This window comes from Schistocerca piceifrons, chromosome 2, assembly GCF_021461385.2.
Source record: "Schistocerca piceifrons isolate TAMUIC-IGC-003096 chromosome 2, iqSchPice1.1, whole genome shotgun sequence".
Classification (NCBI taxonomy): domain Eukaryota; kingdom Metazoa; phylum Arthropoda; class Insecta; order Orthoptera; family Acrididae; genus Schistocerca; species Schistocerca piceifrons.
The window spans coordinates 370,764,514-370,783,962 of NC_060139.1; the positions used below are offsets into that span (position 1 = coordinate 370,764,514).

General features: G+C 44.7%; 1 protein-coding gene across 1 annotated transcript in view; it reads right to left on the reverse strand.

Moving 5' to 3' along the window:
• LOC124775405 (neural cell adhesion molecule 1-A-like) overlaps positions 1–19,137 on the reverse strand; it is a 97,943-nt gene extending 78,806 nt beyond the window's left edge. The window contains exons 1-2 of the mRNA XM_047250239.1: positions 19,133–19,137; positions 18,825–19,036 (exon numbers count right to left, since the gene is read on the reverse strand). Of these exons, the coding sequence (XP_047106195.1) occupies positions 18,825–19,036; positions 19,133–19,137 (217 nt within the window). The remainder of the gene's footprint in view (positions 1–18,824; positions 19,037–19,132) is intronic.
• Positions 19,138–19,449: the final 312 nt, after the last annotated feature.

Below are 19,449 nucleotides of genomic sequence, written 5' to 3' on the forward strand. Positions count from 1 at the left end.
AGCTACTTCACTGAAAAGTAGCGGCTTCGGTCACGAAAACTGACTACGGCCGAGAGAGCGGTGTGCTGAACACATGCCCCTCCATATCCGCATCTAGTGACGTCTATCGGCTGAAGACACGGAGGTCGGTCGGCCGGTCGGTCGGTCGGTCGGTCGGTACCGTTGGACCTTCAGATGTCTGTTCGGACGAAGAGTTTTTTTATGCTTTCTTAGAAGAAGAAAAACTTCTTAGCCAAGATTGCAATAAAACACGGTATTGTGGATGACCAGATTCGGTAAAACTATGTTACCGTCATCAGATCTGCGTACAGGTTATTATAAAATCTTGTACCAGATGCACACGAAATCTTTCCATTAAATCTCCAGATGCACGACATATGTCATGAATTATGTGTTGGCACCTCAAAAGTTAAAATTACTATGTACACAAATCTCCACAATATTGCATCCATATGATCACACACCACAAGACTGATTCGAGGTATTCCCATATTTTTGTCCAACCCCTGTGGTTTCCACAACGCGGCTATTGATTCGTGGGATTTTTTCCCACATCTTTCAATTCCTACTGATGACGAATTGGATGGCTGTTGTAAAACCACGTTCTTTTCAGTTGCAAAACCACGCTCTTTTCAGCCAAACATCGCAGTTAGCTGGGACTGAGACGGAGAGGGGACCAAAGAAACGTCCCGTTGATCTTGATCGAAACTGGAGAGATTTACTGTCCACATGGGATTGGAAACAACATAAGCCATCAAATGCATCCTCATTAAAAGTGTTTAAATGGCTCTGAGCACTATGGGACTTAACAACTGAGGTCATCAGTCCCCTAGAACTTAGAACCACTTAAACCTAGCTAGCCAAAGGACATCCACACACCTATATGCCCGAGGCAGGATTCGAATCTGCGACCGTAGCGGTCGCGCGGTTCCAGACTGAAGCGCCTAGAACTGCTCGGTCACAACGGCCGGTCATTAAAAGTGTGGTATGGTTTAAAAGACATTACAGGAGAAGATGTTTCTGGTATTGGAAACTATAAAGTGTTTTAAAACCTCGCCGTAATGTACTTCGGATATTTCGCAACCACAGAATCATTTTTGTTACCAGACGTATTTGCTAAAGATTTTTTTTTCTTTTTTTTTTACGAATTATGCACATGAGATGTCAGCAGGGCAGAAATCTGTACCAGAATCAAAAGTGCATTATGGTTTAACTCCCTAAGACATTACAGAGGCAACTGTGTCTGCTGTTGGAAACTACAACGTAGTTTAGGACCTCACCAGTTACTATCTAGGAATAAGAGGTCACAACCACAGAACAATATTTTGTTAAGAAACGTATTACTTCTAACACATTATTAGTAAGTTACGCGCATGAAATGACAGCAGTATACAAGCGCCCGTATTGATAACTGCTAGAAGCAACAAGTTATCTGCTGACACCGGAATTATTCTATCCCTTCCACTAATTAACATATTCACAGATAACAGAGTGTATTAAAAGCACTCTTCAAGGTGACTCATACTACGCACTTAGACGTGCAACATATGATACAGTGGCGTCACAGGAAATTCTTGCCAGAACAGCAGTGTTCAATTTCTGCAACGGTGCTACGCTCAGCACAGATGAATCACGCCATGTCATAAATTATGGTGACTGAATAGCAAAACATCTACAGCAGTAACTCAGTCATCAGTAGAAGAAACAAGCAACGCTTCTGTCATGAGACAGGCTTGTACAGATGGGCTGTCCTATCTGAACCCTACGATTGGCACTTCTCTCCTCATTGTCTACATTTGAGTTACTGCCGGTAAATGCACGACACCACTGTCTTGCTTTTCCTTTGCTTATTGCTAAATGTCCATAAATGTCTCACAGCGAATTTTAGAAAAAGTATGCCTTTTCTATTGGTAATTTAGCAACTCGTCGTATATCAAGTTTGTTTGTGTGGCCATCCTCCGCAGCAAGCATCTAAATACTTGTTTTGTAAATAAAACTGCCTTTTCCTGCTGCTAGTTACTTTATTTATCCCATACGCGTTTCGCCTTCTCCTGTTCTAAGGCATCTTCAGTGGGATCTATAACGATAGAGTTTTGTTAGTTATAGATTATCCAACAGTTCACTTCGCGACTTTTTGTAAAAAAGTAATTAATTACGATTTGCCGATCTGCGTTTCCTAACATCTGGTCTGGAGGTCGCACTACCACTTTTATCACTGCCATATAATTACATCTTTCTTGCCGGCCGGAGTGGCCGAGCGGTTCTAGGCGCTACAGTCTGGAACCGCGCGACCGCTACGGTCGCAGGTTCGAATCCTGCCTCGGGCATGGATGTGTGTGATGTCCTTAGATTAGTTAGGTTTAAGTAGTTCTAAGTTCTAGGGGACTGATGACCTCAACAGTTAAGTCCCATAGTGCTCAGAGCCATTTGAACCATTTGAACCTATGTGTTACTTCCAGGAGTCCATTCGGCGCTGACTTCACTTTTACGGTTGACAATGCGCGACCGCATCGTACCGCTGAGATGGAGGACCGTCTGGAACGAGAGGATATTCGGTGAATGGACTGGCATACCCGTCCCACCGTATTAAATCCCATCGATCGGGTGTGGAATGCGTTGGGGAGGCGAATGGTAACACATCCATCAGTTTTCAAAAAAATGGCTCTGAGCACTATGGCTCTTAACATCTGAGGTCATCAGTCCCCTAGAACTCAGAACTACTTAAACCTAACTAACCTAAGGACATCATACACATCCATGCCCGAGGCAGGATTCGAACCTGCGACCGTAGCAGCAACGCGGTTCCGGACTGAAGCGCCTAGAACCGCTCGGCCACACCGATCGGCAGCAGTTTTCAACCACGCTCGAGGAGCAATGGAACGTTCTACCAATCTAGTGGCCACCACGGGAGCGCTGACTTCTGTGTAATTACTGTCTTCGAAAAAAAGTGTCATTTCTGTTCGCCTCATTCTGTATTTCTTACGGTTACCATCTGTACTACACTGTAGCCTTTCTTTCTATGTATGGTGGAAGTTCAAAACTAGTTCAAATGGCTCTAAGCACTATATGACTCAACATCTGAGGTCATCAGACCCCTAGACTTAGAACTACTTAAACCTAACTAACCTAAGGACATCACACACATCCATGCCCGATGCAGGATTCGAACCTGCGACCGTAGCAGCAGCGCGGTTCCGCACTGAAGCGCCTAGAACCGCTCGGCCACAGCGGCTGGCGGTGCGCGTTCCATCGAGCAATGTTACTTGGCAGTGACACATCATGAGAAAATTTCTTTCGTCCTTAAGTCATGCACAGCAGTGCATTTTTAAGGTCAAGAAAATGAAATGTGTGCAGGATACATGGAAATATCATGTAATAGACAGTTTCATTGAAACAGCTATCGTGAACTCGTTCTGTCAACTTGGAACCACTTGGTGCATCTGTAAACGCATTTCGTCTCATTATCAGCGTTGTTGCACGCCAAGTAAACTTATCATCGCAGACACGCGAAGTGGACACACAAATTCCTGTTTAACGGCGAAACGGCGCTGCTCACGCTCGGTGACTCAATTCGTTGTAATTTGCTAAATGGCCGCAGCAAAACAAAAGCTAAACATGACACAGTTGCGCGTGCACGGCAATTGCGGCCACGAGTCATCCAGCCGTCATGCGGCCTTTGGCGCGTTCCACATGCGACTGCTTCGTGCATTGCTCCAGAAGACGGTTCTATTATGACGCGGATACGTCATGCCCACTTACGTGCTCATGCAGCTAGTGTCCTTGCAGTTGGCTCATGCTACTTGGCTAAGTAGTTACATCACGTGATGCACGCTCGTGTTACAGTGTGGCAACGACCGATGCACGCCCGATACCACTTCTAATCTCTCGTGTTTTCACGCACAAGGCATTCAAACTACACGATTAGCAGAGACTGAGGTAAGAAACATAAAGAAGTTTTCTAGAGGAATGAAAAAGGAAACTTCAAATACAACTATCGAGGTCAGGCACTGACTGAGGCTCCCAATAAAACTGGACACACTTTTCTCAAATAGGTATCTTCGAATCAAAACTGGAGCGCTCCGGTCCCATATTTTAAAGCGCACTGAAGACCAGGCACTTTTGTGGTACTAACTTAATTAAAAAGCACGTTATCAAACATAAGCGTCTACATTCACTCAGTAATATAATCAAGCCAACGATAAAATCGGAATCCTACGATACCAGCGGGTACCGACAGGTTTGTTTGCCTAAAGAAAAATTCATATGAAAACTGTGTACATGAAAATAAATTACTTCGCGGTTAAATATTTATATTCCATGTGTTTAAAATAATTTTGAATTTTTAATATAAAATTTTGCAAATTCTGTTCTATTAATTCAGCTATGTAGCAGGTTAGGGTTATAAATACAAAGTCAAATAGGGGTAATGCAGGAGTAGGTTTAATAATGAATAAAAAATAGGAATGCGGGTAAGCTACTACAAACAGCATAGTGAACGCATTATTGTGGCCAAGATAGACACGAAGCCCACACCTACTACAGTAGTACAAGTTTATATGCCAACTAGCTCTGCAGATGACGAAGAAATTGAACAAATGTATAACGAAATAAAAGAAATTATTCAGATAGTGAAGGGAGGGGAACATTTAATAGTCATGGGTGACTGGAATTCGGTAGTAGGAAAAGGGAGAGAAGGAAACGTAGTAGGTGAATATGGATTGGGGATAAGAAATGAAAGAAGGTTGTATACATGGAAGAACCCTGGAGATACTAAAAGGTTTCAGACAGATTATACAATGGTAAAACAGAGGTTTAGGAACCAGGTTTTAAATTGTAAGACATTTCCAGGGGCAGATGTGGACTCTGACCACAATCTATTGGTTATGAACTGTAGATTAAAACTGAAGAAACTGCAAAAAGGTGGGAATTTAAGGAGATGGGACCTGGATAAACTGAAAGAACCAGAGGTTGTACAGAGTTTCAGGGAGAGCGTAAGGGAACAAATGGCAGGAATGGGGGAAAGAAATACAGTAGAAGAAGAATGGGTAGCTTTGAGGGATGAAGTAGTGAAGGCAGCAGAGGATCAAGTAGGTAAAAAGACGAGGGCTAGTAGAAATCCTTGGGTAACAGAAGAAATATTGAATTTAATTGATGAAAGGAGGAAATAAAGAAATGCAGTAAATGAAGCAGGCAAAAAGGAATGCAAACGTCTCAAAAATGAGATCGACAGGAAGTGCAAAATGGCTAAGTAGGGATGGCTAGAGGATAAATGTAAGGATGTAGAGGCTTATCTCACTAGGGGTAAGATAGATACTGCCTACAGGAAAATTAAAAAGACCTTTGGAGAAAAGAGAACCACTTGTATGAATATTAAGAGCTCAGATGGAAACCCAGTTCTAAGCAAAGAGGAGAAACCAGAAAGGTGGAAGGAGTATATGAAGGGTCTATACAAGGGCGATGTACTTGAGGACAGTATTATGGAAATGAAAGAGGATGTAGATGAAGATGAAATGGGAGATCTGATACTGTGTGAAGAGTTTGACAGAGCACTGAAAGACCTGAGTCGAAACAAGGCCCCCGGAGTAGACAACATTCCATTAGAACTACTGACGGCCTTGGGAGAGCCAGTCCTGACAAAACTCTACCATCTGGTGAGCAAGATGTATGAAACAGGCGAAATACCCTCAGACTTCAAGAAGAATATAATAATTCCAATCCCAAAGAAAGCAGGTGTTGACAGATGTGAAAATTACCGAACTATCAGTTTAATAAGTCACGGCTGCAAAATACTAACGCGAATTCTTTATAGACGAATGGAAAAACTAGTAGAAGCCGACCTAGGGGAAGATCAGTTTGGATTCCGTAGAAATATTGGAACACGTGAGGCAGTACTGACCCTACGACTTATCTTAGAAGCCAGATTAAGGAAAGGCAAACCTACGTTTCTAGCATTTGTAGACTTGGAGAAAGCTTTTGACAATGTTGACTAGAATACTCTCTTTCAAATTCTGAAGGTGGCACGGGTAAAATACAGGGAGCGAAAGGCTATTTACAATTTGTATAGAAACCAAATGGCAGTTATGAGTTGAGGGGCATGAAAGGGAAGCAGTGGTTGGGAAGGGAGTGAGACAGGGTTGTAGCCTCTCCCCGATGTTATTCAATCTGTATATTGAGGAAGCAGTGAGGGAAACAAAAGAAAAATTCGGAGTAGGTATTAAAATTCATGGAGAAGTAATAAAAACTTTGAGGTTCGCCGATGACATTGTAATTCTGTCGGAGACAGCAAAGGACTTGGAAGAGCTGTTGAACGGAATGGACAGTGTCTTGAAAGGAGGATATAAGATGAACACCAACAAAAGCAAAACGAGGATAATGGAATGTAGTCGAATTAAGTCAGGTGATGCTGAGGGAATTAGATTAGGAAATGAGACACTTAAAGTAGTAAAGGAGTTTTGCTATTTGGGGAGCAAAATAACTGATGATGGTCGAAGTAGGGAGGATATAAAATGTAGACTGGCCATGGCAAGGAAAGCGTTTCTGAAGAAGAGAAATTTGTTAACATCGAGTATAGATTTAAGTGTGAGGAAGTCGTTTCTGAAAGTATTTGTATGGCGTGTAGCCATGTATGGAAGTGAAACATGGACGATAAATAGTTTAGACAAGAAGAGAATAGAAGCTTTCGAAATGTGGTGCTACAGAAGAATGCTGAAGATTAGATGGGTAGATCACATAACTAATGAGGAGGTGTTGTATAGGATTGGGGAGAAGAGAATTTTGTGGCACAACTTGACCAGAAGAAGGGATCGGTTGGTAGGACATGTTCTGAGGCATCAAGGGATCACCAATTTAGTATTGGAGGGCAGCGTGGAGGGTAAAAATCGAAGAGGGAGACCAAGAGATGAATACACCAAGCAGATTCAGAAAGATGTAGGTTGCAGTAGGTACTGGGAGATGAAGAAGCTTGCACAGGATAGAGTAGCATGGAGAGCTGCATCAAACCAGTCTCAGGACTGAAGACCACAACAACAACACGTAGCAGTGATTGTCTTTGACAAAGATGTGAACTCTTTGTTTTGCACAGTATCTCTGCTCTTTAGTGTGTAGAGGTCCGCCCGCTTAGCTGGGTGGTAACGTGCTTGCCTCCCGTGCAGCGGGCCCGGGTTCGATTCCCGGCCGGGTTGGAGGTTTTCTCCACTCGTGGACTGGGTGTTGTGTTGTCCTCATCATCATTTCATCCTCATCACCGGCGTGAAAGTCGCCCACTGTGGCGTCCACTGAAATAAGACTTGCACTAGGCGGCCGAACTTCCCCGGATGGTGCCTCCCGGCCAACAATGCCATACACCCATTTCTTTTCATTGCGTAGAGACTTGGCGGGGAGTGGGGTAAATGAAAGGCGAGTCGTTTTACGAGACTGCATAAGGCAGATGTATTATTCGTTTGGTTTGTTCAAACTATGCCATCGTAATATGTGAAATGTTGCACAACACAAATGTTTAAAAATTCAGATGCGGTACTTCATTTAGTACTTCGAGGATTCCCTAATTTGCTCAAATTTCTGGTCAGTTAATTTTCTCCGTAGTAGAAGAAAGCCTCTGGATGTTATCATGCCTCCAAAAAACACAACGAAGCCAACATCAAGATAATCATCTACGTAAAATTTCATATTATCACACGTGGATGTGTCGATCTATGCAACACGCTTCACAATAATGACTAAGTCCGGTCTGAGAACAAAACCTTCAACACGCAGCATTGGAGAAGCACATTACAACTAACTTCACACAACGAGACTTAGCGTTTTAATTCTTTATAATCCAAGTTACCCGCGAAATTTATTTACCTACTTTGTTATTATTTATTATCAATTTGCTTCCCTTATTAACCCACTTATTGGCTCTGAGCACTATGGGACTTAACATCTTAGGTCATCAGTCTCCTAGAACTTAGAACTACTTAAACCTAACTAACCTAAAGACATCACACACATCCATGCCCGAGGCAGGATTCGAACCTGCGACCGTAGCAGTCCCGCGGTTCCGGACTGCAACGCCTAGAACCGCACGGCCACCGCGGCCGGCCTAATCCACTTATTCCTACCAAATTCGATACGAAGGAAAATACAAATGAAAAAAGAATTAGAATGCATTTGCGGACCGAACATAAGGGTCTCTGTTCCCCAGCCCTGCCATTGTCGCTAAGCCAGTGGCGCTTTCGTTGGACACAGCTTACCTTATGGCTACATAATAACTAATGGTAAAAATTTCTGCCTTCGATTCCTGTGTGTGTTGTCGGTCCCGTAACCGATGACGAAAAATGGTCAGTTTTCAGTTATCTATCGATCTCGTCAATTCTAAGTGGACTGCGCGCTATGAACGTTAATGATGGCTTTTTCGTAAATAAGGGAATATGGAGCGAAAATATCTTAAGACTATTTATTTTAAGGTTGTACAAAAACGACCTGCCAAACAGGAGTCGAAACGCTTGGTCGTGTCTGAGGCCTTCCCCTTGTGGATGACTGAGTCATGGGAAACGACTGGATGTAATATCGTTCGTCGGATGCTGAAGCCTATGCGGTGCATTTGCTTCCGTACACTCCTGGTAGAAATGGGTCTCTGACGCTCCACTTCCAAAGCGGCGGCTATCTGACCCTTGTCGGAGCGTCTAGCGCCCGGTATGGCTCTGCAGAAGCGACATCCGCCCGTCCAACACCTGTGGTCGTCAATAAAATCTTCTCGGTTTACAAAACGTGTCATTTCGAATAAAACATAAGAGCTTTCGATAGCAGCCTCCGCCATCCGTTACCGATGACGATGGCGGAGATAGCTGTCCAAACCTCGACTATTTTAGTCGAAGTGATGCGGCTTGTAAACCGCGAAGATTTTATTGAAGTTTGCGACCGCGAAAGACGCCGAGGACATCTATCGCCGTCCTGTGCGGCGGCGCACACGTCTGGAGACGTTCTCTCCGCGACATCGAAGATCCGGCCTAGACACCGCTGACCTTGGAAAGACGAATTATTGTATAATCTTCGATATCCCATGACCCACGTGTCTTGTACCGAATACCACCCCACGCTCAAAGTTGGTTAACTCGCGACATGCCGCCACGTTCACTATATACCTGCCTGTATAACAGAGGGCTCAGATATCGTCTCTGAACTCCCTCCATAGGCCGCATCTAGACGTAGCATTCGTCCATCACAAACCATTCCCGTCACTCAGTTTATAAAATTCACTAAAGCGGAAGGCTACTGACCACCAACACAGGTTGACTAGATCGCACTATGGAAGCAAGGAGCAGCACAACTCGTACAAACGTCAAGAAGTGCGAGACTTGAAACATCACACCCCTTCCCAAGCAATGCACAGCTGTATATAAGTTTGCTGTATTTGAGTTTAATTTAAATTGAAGAACAATATTTCACTAGTTCTGCATGCTAAACTCTGGAAGATGAAGGGAATTGGCCCGAAACGAGTGATATTTTAATCTTATTACAACGTGATGCCATTATATCCTCATTGTCTCGTAGCATAACTAATAGTCAAACATTCAAGATGACAGTGTGCACGGAATGAAACTTTGCGTGTGTACTTTCACATACAACTTAATGTTATTCACATTAGTAGTTCCTGATAGGTAAAGGACTACTCAATGAATATATATTGCGGGGTGAACGGTTATTAACTACAGATATAACCTTTTTCGTACCTCTAACGAAGTTTATGTGAACCTTGGCCACTTCACTAACACTTTACTGTGATCTAAACGGCAAGACCAAGGCTGCTCAATCCCAGTCAAGAGATGTGGACATGGCGATCAAAGTGAGACTGTACTGTCCCGAAAACCTTGGGTGTCAATATTATCAACTTTTCCTGTCAGTTTTTTACGAGAATATACACCATGAACAATAAGTGTGATCTCCAGGTTTTTTCAAGGTTGAAATTCCAAATTTCCGTGAAACGATTTTTATTGTATGTAGGAGTAATCTTTACTGTACTACATTTCATAAATGAGAATTACATTATTCTGAATTGCCGCTTCATTGATTAGCGGATATTCCGAGTTCATCCGGGATTTATGGTTTCAACAAAAATTTTGTAAGATATGGGGGATTCCTCTGTTACTATCGTTGCCTGTCATCATTCCGTGCCACTCCGTGTCACCTCAAGTACATGGGAAACCCTCACAGGAACAAGCTGCTGTCACTGGAATGTAGTATCACTACAATTTGACAACAACACATCAAGTTTCAAACCTGACCCTCTCTACGCTGTAGTCATTGTTGAAGTGCCTCAAATCCGGCTTCGCACTGAAACCAGTTGAAAAGAACCATAGCCTGCATATTCATTGCTTATCTACAAAACATGCTCGTTCACTTCCAGACTCCTCCTTATATTCTTTCTTTCCTCGTTTTATCCCGTATCTTCACGGGGCCGATATGTTAATCTGGATTTAACAGAGGTGGCCGGATGTCCTTCCTGTCGCCACCCCTCGCCCCCCCCTCTCCACCCCGGCGGATTCAATGCACTCCAATCTGTCTGCGTCTGGGATTATCCCGTGTGAAAGAATGAGAGTTTTTCCGAAATGTTTGCGAATCGTGTCACTGATGCGGCACTTGGATACCAGCCCGGTATTTGCCTACCTGGTGGTTTGTTCATTTATTTATTTATTTGCTGCAATTTACAAATGACATGCCTCCTTATTACTAAGATAGGTCGTCCTTTCACAATACGAAATCGTACATGTACAGAATATGATACTTATTTGTGATTTCTTATATTTAAAAAAGGATTAATAATATTGTTGGGGTTGGGAAACCGCGTAAAAACCACAAAGAGGCTGGCCAGCAGACCATCCCTCGTCGTTACTCGGCCGGGTGGATTTGTTCCAGGGTCCGCGCACCTCCCCGAATCCCGGGAGCGATGTACTAGCGCGCGCGGTTATCCGGGCGGTCACCGGATTACTATCCATGTCTACTTTTACTTGTGTGTTGAATGACGAATTTACCTTATGTCACACGCCGCGCCCCTTAAAACTCACGCTACGTGAAATTGACCTGGAGCCCGAGAACGCACAATATCGAAGATTTTCGAGGGCGACGAATGTCCCAGAGGTAGCAGTGATCGAACAACAAACATTTCAATACTTCAGTTCCGTACATCACCTTTCCTGATGCGACTCCACAGCCGATTATTTCCAAATCAGAATCTCAGCCTGTTTTGTTTTCAGCAACAGTTCAATTCCCCCTAAAACCTCTCAGAATTCCCTGGATCTTCAGCCATTTTTTCCAGCAAATTCAGTTGATCCGCTTCTTCACAATATTCCCGCGTTTCTGGTAAGTCGCCACCCTAAACAACACTATACGTCTCTTTCCAAAACTTAATAATTTAGATGAGAAATGTACATCACTCCATTTGTGAAAACCAGTATGACGTCAAAATGTTGAACATTAAAGGAAGTGTACTGGGCAGTTGGCGTGTTATCTCATTCAAAATGTGTCTGAATATTGAAAAGTTTATCGTATAAAAATGCGCGACTCGCATGTAAAGCGTTAAAGCCGCGGCGACGACTGCGTCAGCGTAGAGCCACACCCACCCCGCGTTGCCGCGCCACGCAGCTGTTTCTTCGGCTCCCCCACCCCTTCCCCTCTATCACCGCCGCCAGGGCGCTCCAGGCAGTGGGCCAGCGTGACGCGACCGAGGTCATCGACCTCCGGCCACCGCCGCGCCTGTTTTTGGCAGGGCAGACACGCACCAGCCTCGACACCTATTCACGGCCCGGATTTCACTTCCGAGCGCACCTTCCACGCCAAGTTATGCGGCAACACATCCATAACCACTGTGACAACAGCGAGCATTCTGTACGCTGTGTGCACACGCTTTAGCTGCCAAGGCCGCTAACACACACTGTAGTCTGACTTAAATTAGTGGGTATTTGACAGCGAGGCGGTTGCTCCCACCAGCAGTTCACCAATGAGAGCCTGGTATTGCGCCCCCCCCCTCCCCCCTCCCACCATCTTTGTATCGTTCCCCAAAGCACTGTGGTTTGCAGTTGTCAAGTACGAACCTTTCCTGCGCACTACGATTTTATCTATTTGAAAGAAAAACATTTCTCCGGCCCTCACTAAAATGAAAAACGGGTTTGGACATTCTCAGAGACATCGTCCATCGAAGTAGTTTCGACACTCATTTTATTCCTGGTGTATAAGCGACGTCAGCGCAGTAACTACGGTGCCGGATTGAACTAATAACAGATGTTCATTTGACCAACCAGTTGTGACAAGGCAATGTCAAGTAGTGGACGTGCGACTGGAGTGTGTTCAAAAAAATGTGTGTGAAATCTTATGGGACTTACCTGCTGAGGTCATCAGTCCCTAAGCTTACAAACTACTTAACCTAAATTATCCGAAGGACAAATACACACACCCATGCCCGAGGGAGGACTCGAACCACCGCCGGGACCAGCCGCACAGTCCATGACTGCAACCCCCAGACCGCTCGGCTAATCCGGCGCGGCTGGAGTGTGTCAATGTTGTTGTGTCGCAAATCGCAAAGGAGCAACACCTCCCAATCAAGTGCACAAGACATTCTCCAAAATGTTTTGAAGAAGAGAAAGCCGGCCGGTGTGGCCAAGCGGTTCTAGGCGCTTCTGTCTGGAACCGCGCGACCGCTACGGTCGCAGGTTCGAATCCTGCCTCGGGCATGGATGTGTGTGATGTCCTTAGGTTAATTAGGTTTAAGTAGTTCTAAGTTCTAGGGGACTGATGACCTCAGATGTCGAGTCCCATAGTGCTCAGAGCCATTTGAACCAATTTTGAAGAAGAGAAAAAGCACGTATTGGCTCCCAAACACAAAGAGTGATGTTCTGGACGCATGCTGTGCCTGACTCAAATGCAAAACACGGATAATTCTTTCCTGGAAAAAAATCATCACGGGTGACGAGACTTGGTGTTATCAATACGAACCTACTACAAACGACAAAGCGTAGAAATTCACGTGAAGGATCAACGGTTTGACGACATAACTGACGTTGAAAGTCAGTGTGGCGCGGGAGTTGAACAGAATTTCAAGGCAAGACTTTTCTGACAGTTTGACACGGTTGTATGAACGTTCTGCGTGTTGTATTCAAGTACGGGGTGATTGCGTAGAACACCCGAAGCATTAAAACCGCCATCATAAGGTTTATCTATTTTCTCTCATCTACTAAAAGTGAGTCTGGGATATTTTACGAGATTTTCTTTCGCAGTGCACAGCTATGGTGGCACCATTTGTTACAACGTCGCAACTTCAGACCTAAATTTCATATATCAATTAATTTAAATCACACCACAATGAGGTAGGACTCGTGTTGGAGTCTGATTGTATCCTGATATTTGGTCAACCGTCATTGAGATTTCGCGAGAAAGGGCGAGAGGAGATGCTGCATACGGTTTCTTATGTGCTGACGTCGTGGCTTAAACCATGTAGCTCTCCGCAACAGCTCGTGGAGTGAGAGCGCGGCACAATGATCACTCCGTTGGAAGGGGACGTTAGCCAGCCGGGGTGGCCGAGTGGTTCTAGGCGCCACAGTCTAGAAACGCGCGACCGCTACGGTCGCAGGTTCGAATCCTGCCTCGGGCGTGGCTGTGTGTGATGTCCTTAGGTTACTTAGATTTAAGTAGTTCTAAGTTCGAGGGGACTGATGACCTCAGAAGTTAAGTCCCATAGTGCTCAGAGCCATTTGAACCAACACAAACATTGAACTCTACACGCACTTGTCACTTTCGCCTAAAATAAACAGGTATGTTCACAAAACAACAGCAGTCGCACATCATGAGGAACACGTGCCAACTAGCGCAAAGACATATCTGTCTTTCCTAGCGTTTAGTCTATCGTTCGAGTTCACTGTTTTCATTATTTCGCAGATTAATTTTACTTTAACTATGCGGCCGGATATCCTTCCTGCCACCACAGTCGCCAGTTAACGTAAACGAGGGGGCTCGTGACCGCTATTTGTCTGTAAAGTTCGTTCATTGTGTCATCGTATTTCAACTGACTGATACTGTATTATCCGTGGCGATGGTTTGGGACCACCTCAGCATTTGCCTAAACGAGAGTGGAAAACCACCTGAAGACCACAGTCAGGCCGGACAATATAGCAGATCAGTGGTCGTTAAAATACCGCCCATATTCGATTTAGGCCTTGCTCACCTAGCTGTCTTACAACCTAGCGTGTGCGCATTAAGGCGTGTGGCCGCTGTTTAGCAAGTAAACTTCCGCAAGTCGCTTGCAGAAGCTACTTATGAAAGTGTTCTGACGTAAAAAAACACCCTCAGTAAGTTGACTTCCGCAAGTTCCGACAACTTCCAGAACTAGCTTCCACAAGTTAGTGAAAACAGTTTCTTGCGTCTGGCTGCATCTGCTTGCCAAACCTGCCAGTTGCTGGAAGTTTTTCTCGAAATTGTAGATGTGTTTGTGCTTTCAATACCGGCACGAAAATGTCAGCGTCGTAAAGGAGAAGGGCGCAAAGACAGATAGGCCGAAACCAAAGTACCGTTCGAAAGCCTAAACATACGAGGGGCCTTCATTAAGTAATGCAACATATTTTTTTCTGAAAGCAGGTTGATTCTGTTCAGGATTCCAATGCACCATATTATTCCCCACTCTTTTGGCTACAAAACCCTATTTTTCAACATAATGCGACGCCCTTATGCCAGCACACTGAAAGGGCCTGTTGACCGCATGGTACCCGTCTACTGGTCGACGTGAGAGTCAACGTCATACTGCATCAATAACCTCCTCATCCTCCACGTACTGATATCCGCGAAGTGCATCCTTCATTGTGCCAAAGAGATGGTCTTTCATTGCTCTTTATGGTCTTCTGTTAGGCGGCGAGCAACCCATCGGGCATACACCTTCGAGTAGCCCAACTCTTGGAAGAGTTTGTCAGTACCATCAACACAGACGTACTGTTGAACAGCGGGGTGTTTGATTGTAATCCGTCGATCACCTTCAATGAGATTGTCCACACGTTCCAACATTGCAGGAGTAACAGCTGTGTGGATCCGGCCGGCACACGGAAGATGAGACAGGTTTGCGCGACCTTGTTGCGACGGTGATAGACACCACGCGCAGCAACTAACCGTGCGTTTTTTCACTGCCAGGCGTACGTAGAAATTCCGCAAGCGCTTTTGAATATCTGCAATGCCTTGGTTTTCCGCCAAAAGGAATTCAGTAACAGCTCTCTGCGTGGAACGCACCTCAGTTACAGACGCCATTTCGGAAGCTACGTATAGCGCCGCTGCCTATCGGAAAATCATGAAACTATAGCTGAATCTCAGAAAATTTTAATTCGGTCTCTCGGTTTGAAGTGAAAGAAATTCGTGTTTCAGTGTTTTTTGAAAATATTTTGTTTCATTAAACCATTTTAAAGCTATATCTATGAAACCTGAAATTTACTTCTAAAGAAATATGTGTTAGGGGATGGAAGTTTCTATGGAAATATCACCACAAGAACTCTAAAGGTACCATTAACAAAAACCTGCGACTCCATCTATCAGAATCGCTTTTTGGTCAGAAGTCCGTTCGGAAAAGTTCATTCTTCTATGGCCTTAATTTGCGTAAAAGTTTAGAAGATGTCGCAGTTTGGGAACAACATAAAAATTCGGTTAAAGGAAAACAAAAGAAAACCTGTGCTGACTATACGCTCTACGCGAGCGAAACAGCGGGCACTGAGCTAGATTGTAATCAAAGTAAGAAATACTGTTTGCAAAAATACAACAGTAATTAAAAGGCGGTCTCTCGGTGATATAGTCTGCCGCATTTTTATATCCCGTTTTCGAATATTTGACTGTAGGCCTACGACAGGCAAGAGAGATTCGAAACTTGCATACGACATTCTCAGAAAGTTTTTGAGGTGAACCAAGTGCTCCGATTTTAGTTCATTCATTTCATTGAAGGTACACCTCTTTATCCATCCCTTCACCCAAACATTTTTCTTTTTTCTGAACTTTTTGTTCTTCGTCACGATTTTTCTTCAATAATAATAATACAATAAAGGTGGCGGCTGCTGGATTTTAAGCACGACACTGCGAACGTTCACCTGCCTGCCTCACGATGCGACTCTAGTGGAAACATTTCTGCTAGTACTTGCAGCAAGTTACTGAAATTACTCGCAACTTGCCCGAGCGAATTGTGGAAGTAAACTTGTAAGTTTTCATTCTAACGTAGACACCTCATCACGCGCATGTTGAAGATACCCGCGGAAGTTACTTGCTAGCGAACACACGCATTTAAACTATACGAGCACGTCGAAGACGGAAAACATTTCATCCTTCTGTTTACGTTACCTACCAGTGATACTCTCCTTCTTAAGGTCGAATATCTTGCGGTCTCACAATCGTTGAAGAGCTGAATACTTCATCAAGAATTCTTTCTGTCTGTGCACGGACGGCTTCGCCTTCAGTAGCTCTCAGCGGCATTAAATCAGCCAGGACGGCTCATGCTTCTGTACTACGGCGGTGACTTCTTTTAAAAAGATCAAAGGCTACCTGAAGCTTATTTCCACCGTTATTAAGCGCGTCCTATGTCACAGCTGAAGAAATATCGAGTTTTGTCGCCAGTTAGTGTTGCGGTTGGATAAGGTGAGAGATGGAGCAGCGATGAGAAACACAGGGAGTTCACGCAAAGAGGAGACTCTTAGTATTCATGTATTTCGCCCACTGCCTTAACAAATATTGCATCATTTGTCTCGCAGGACGCTAGATATCTGTTACGTAAGCTACTGTGTTTATTGGGATTTGACGCAAAGACGATCATTGTAATCCACCGACCTCCATGACATATGCGGGGTTTCGGAAGGAAAAAATGATATTTTTTCGTGTTTGTAGTTTAAATTACTGTCCTTGGAAAAACTGGTAGAAGCCGACAGCGGGGACGATCAGTTTGGATTCCGTAGAATTGTTGGAACACGTGAGGCAATACTGACCCTACGACTTATCTTAGAAAATAGACTAAGGAAAGGCAAACCTACGTTCCTAGCATTTGTAGACTTAGAGAAAGCTTTTTACAATGTTGACTGGAATACTTCTTTCAAATTCTGAAGGTGGCAGGGATAAAATACAGGGAGCGAAAGGCTATTTACGATTTGTACAGAAACCAGATGGCAGATATAAGAGTCGAGGGGCATAAAAGGGAAGCAGTGGTTGGGAAGGGAGTGAGACAGGGTTGTAGCCTATCCCCGATGTTATTCAATCTGTATATTGAGCAAGCACTAAAGGAAACAAAAGAAACATTCGGAGTAGGAATTAAAATCCATGGGAAAGAAAAAATGTTCAGATGTGTGTGAAATCTTATGGGACTTAACAGCTAAGGTAATCAGTCCCTAAGCTTACACACTACTTAACCTAAATTATCCTAAGAACAAACACACACACACCCATGCCCGAGGGAGGACTCTAACCTCCGGCGGAATCAGCCGCACAGTCCATGACTGCAGCGCCCCAGACCGCTCGGCTAATCCCGCGCGGCACCATGGGAAAGAAATAAAAACTTTGAGGTTCGCCGATGACACTGCAATTCTGTCAGAGACAGAAAAGGTCCTGGAAGAGCAGTTGAGCGGAATGGTCAGTGTCTTGAAAGGAGGATATAAGATGAAAATCAACAAAAGCAAAAGCCGGCCGCTGTGGTCTAGCGGTTCTAGGCGCTTCAGTGCGGAACCGCACGACCGCTACGGTCGCAGGATCGAATCCTGCCTCGGGCATGGATGTGTGTGATGTCCTTCGGTTAGTTAGGTTTAAGTAGCTCTAAGTTCTAGGGGACTGATGACCTCAGATGTTAAGTCCCATAGTGCTTGCCACCAGCGTTGCCTCTCACATTCGGCAGACTGCCCACGCATTAAAGCGGAATGATTCCACGTTTTGTGCAAGATTAACGTTCACTATCACTGCAGCGACCTAGATTTGCCAGGCGTGTGTGTAACTGTGTCCATCCTGAGTAGATCTAATCTCAAAACAGAAAAAGAACTTTCATTTATCACGGTATTGCGTACTATTTCATAATGGTGACTAGGGGATGAAAAATTTTAAATGAGTGTTCTGGAGTAAGTCACAATTTGCATTAACTTTTTTTAAATGATATTACGGCCGTTTCGCTATCTTCAGGCACTGACATATTTGAAGTTATATACCTGTAAACAGAAGATTACCTATTCTTGGTTATGGGACTGTCTCTTCGTTGCGACGTTTTCTGACACCTTTACTTCTGTATGTTCACTGTACTTTTAGTATCTTTAAATATGAAATCATAATTACACCGATACACGTGTCTACCGTAGTCAGGCATCCTTCTCATGTACTGATTATAGACGATTAAAAAGAAGGAAAGAACTCGTAGAAGTGCATTCAACGAGATTATTATTTAGTGTGAAGAATTGTATACTCCGAACACTGATCACTCGGCATAGAGAAAATGGCGCAATGAAGATAATAAATTAATAAAAAACAATAAATAACGTTTTCAAAGTTTTACAATGTAAAGAAACTGACTAGATTACAGTACTTTCAAACGGTGGGCATGAAGTACCCCCACCCCTATTATATTGCGAAGGTTAAGTGATTTAGGGAAATGACGAAAAACCTAAAGGTGGACGGCCGGAGGCAAATTTGACCTGTCGTCCTCCTGAAGTGAGTCCAGTGTGTTACCCACGTCGCTCGGTCAGATTTGGGTGCATACGGAGGAGTCCAAACAATGGCTCTTCCGGCACAACACCTCGGGACGGAACAGGGCAGGGGTCAAATGTCACAGCTTATAGCGGCTTTCCGAATACCGACTAGGAGTCGCCTACAGTTCGGCAGACAGGGGCAGAGCTGGTAGCGGTCTCGGCAGCGAGGTGCCAGCAGGTAGCGGACGCCCGCGGACGCGCCGCGCCTGCCGATGCTACGCGGCGAGCGTCGACCCCAGCGCAGCGCGGCGCCTGCGTCACGCACTGTACGCGCCACCGCCACCGCCGCCGCCGCCGCCACGCACGTCGCGCCGCCGTTGCTCCCTCGCGCCTCCCTATCCAGTCATCGCCACTGAGGCCGTACTTAGCTGCCGGCGGTCGCCGTGACCCGATGCCCAATGCCGATGCATCGGGCCTCACCGGTGACTCACGCCATACGACATCGGCACACAGACAGTGCTTCCGGACGGCAACGTTGGGCGTGCGGAGTTCAACGTGCTGCTGAACGCTCGGAAACGATGCGCCCCAACGTGGTATACGCGATCGTAGCGCGCTCCAGCGGCAGTTGTCGGCTCTGTCTGGCTCGCAAATCACAGTTTGTGGAATGTCCCATATTTATATCCCAGCCATGCTGTGCTCTCTGCAGTATACATAAATAAAAACTTTAATATCCATAAATATGTCATAAAGAAAAATAAGGGGCTCTCAAGTTAATTCCGTATTTCTAGATTTCCGGAAAGCTTTCGAC